Genomic DNA, 1,411 nt, shown 5'->3' with positions numbered 1-1,411 from the left:
GACAGTGACAGTGACAGTGACAGCGACAGTGACAGTGACAGCGACAGTGACAGCGACAGTGACAGCGACAGTGACAGTGACAGTGAAAGTGACAGTGACAGTGACAGTGACAGTGACAGTGAATGTGACAGCGACAGTGACAGTGACAGTGAATGTGACAGTGACAGCGACAGTGACAGTGACAGTGACAGTGAATGTGACAGTGACAGTGGATGGATTGAAGCAGCTGCTCAAAACCTTCCCACACACATGTGGCGCTACTGACGATAACAAATCCGATGACGTCAGAATAAACACGAGCCTACTATGTATGCACCTACTATGAATTAGGATAAAGGCATCATGAACGAACGACGATGGTCGGTAAGGCAAAAGATGCGTATGAAAATGTATCAAATGACGCATACCAGTGTGACCATTATTCTGCAGGTCAAATTCCATGGATTTCATCTTGTAATATCCATTAAACTTGAGCTGCACCAAGCTAGCGTCGAATTCTGCATTCTGAATGTTGATCGGAGATTGAGCGTCCCCTTTGCAATCTGGGTAGCCAATACTCCACTGACTAGTATCTAAATGGTTATAACGATGAACACATTTACACAATTATGCATACATTATAAATTATACGCATACTATACAAGCGTTCCTCACATGAATCATGCGTAGTGACATTTTAATCAATTATAAATTGATTTTTATAAATAGGTGTGAGTAGTGATATTGTTGGAAATAAAAGCCGACTCATTTCGAAATCAGATTGTTGCCGCGTTGCTATGGTTACAGGCATCCTTAGTCAATCCTTTCCAGCTTTCTTGCCGGTTGCAGGTCTTATGCACCGAATTCGTGTTTTCTTGTTCTAACTTCGTGCAACGTAACTGCTTGCCTAATGTTTGCGCGCAACTATTTATAACCTAGACGTTTGTCTAGTTTCTTAGCCATTTAACTTAGAAAGGGTCACAAAGATTATTGCCAAGCAACTTCTTCGTTGACTCGTTGGGCCAAGCATATTTTAAATACTAAAACCTCATGAGAACTGCATATAAATTTATAGGCCTACTTTGCAAATAAGATTTCAGTGTAACGTATTTATGCAGATTTGCTCCATTTAATTGGGCAAATCTTAACTGATCTCAGCGACATGAGAGAGAAGGTCTATACTTGAGGGATTAGTACTTACTATCGTAGTTCCAGTGCGGGATGGTAACACGATAAGCATCTGCAACAGAAGCAGTGACAATGATTAATCATCATGAAGCCATATAACCCGTTTGCCTCGTACACGCACGCACGCACGCACCCACCTACACACACGCACCCACCTACACACACACACACACACACACACACACACACACACACACACACACACACACACACACACACACACACACACAACACACACACACAC

General features: G+C 42.5%; 1 protein-coding gene across 1 annotated transcript in view; it reads right to left on the bottom strand.

Annotated features, from left to right (window-relative positions):
* LOC106809739 (carbonic anhydrase 12-like) overlaps positions 1 to 1,411 on the bottom strand; it is a 10,248-nt gene that overhangs the window by 2,083 nt on the left and 6,754 nt on the right. Inside the window, exons 2-3 of the mRNA XM_014812931.1 lie at positions 1,181 to 1,219; positions 408 to 572 (exon numbers count right to left, since the gene is read on the bottom strand). Of these exons, the coding sequence (XP_014668417.1) occupies positions 408 to 572; positions 1,181 to 1,219 (204 nt within the window). The remainder of the gene's footprint in view (positions 1 to 407; positions 573 to 1,180; positions 1,220 to 1,411) is intronic.

The sequence above is a fragment of the Priapulus caudatus genome, unplaced genomic scaffold (genome assembly GCF_000485595.1).
Source record: "Priapulus caudatus unplaced genomic scaffold, Priapulus_caudatus-5.0.1 Scaffold381, whole genome shotgun sequence".
NCBI lineage: Eukaryota > Metazoa > Priapulida > Priapulimorpha > Priapulimorphida > Priapulidae > Priapulus > Priapulus caudatus.
The sequence above is the reverse complement of the archived record's forward strand: the minus strand, read 5'-3'. Positions and strand labels throughout refer to the sequence as shown.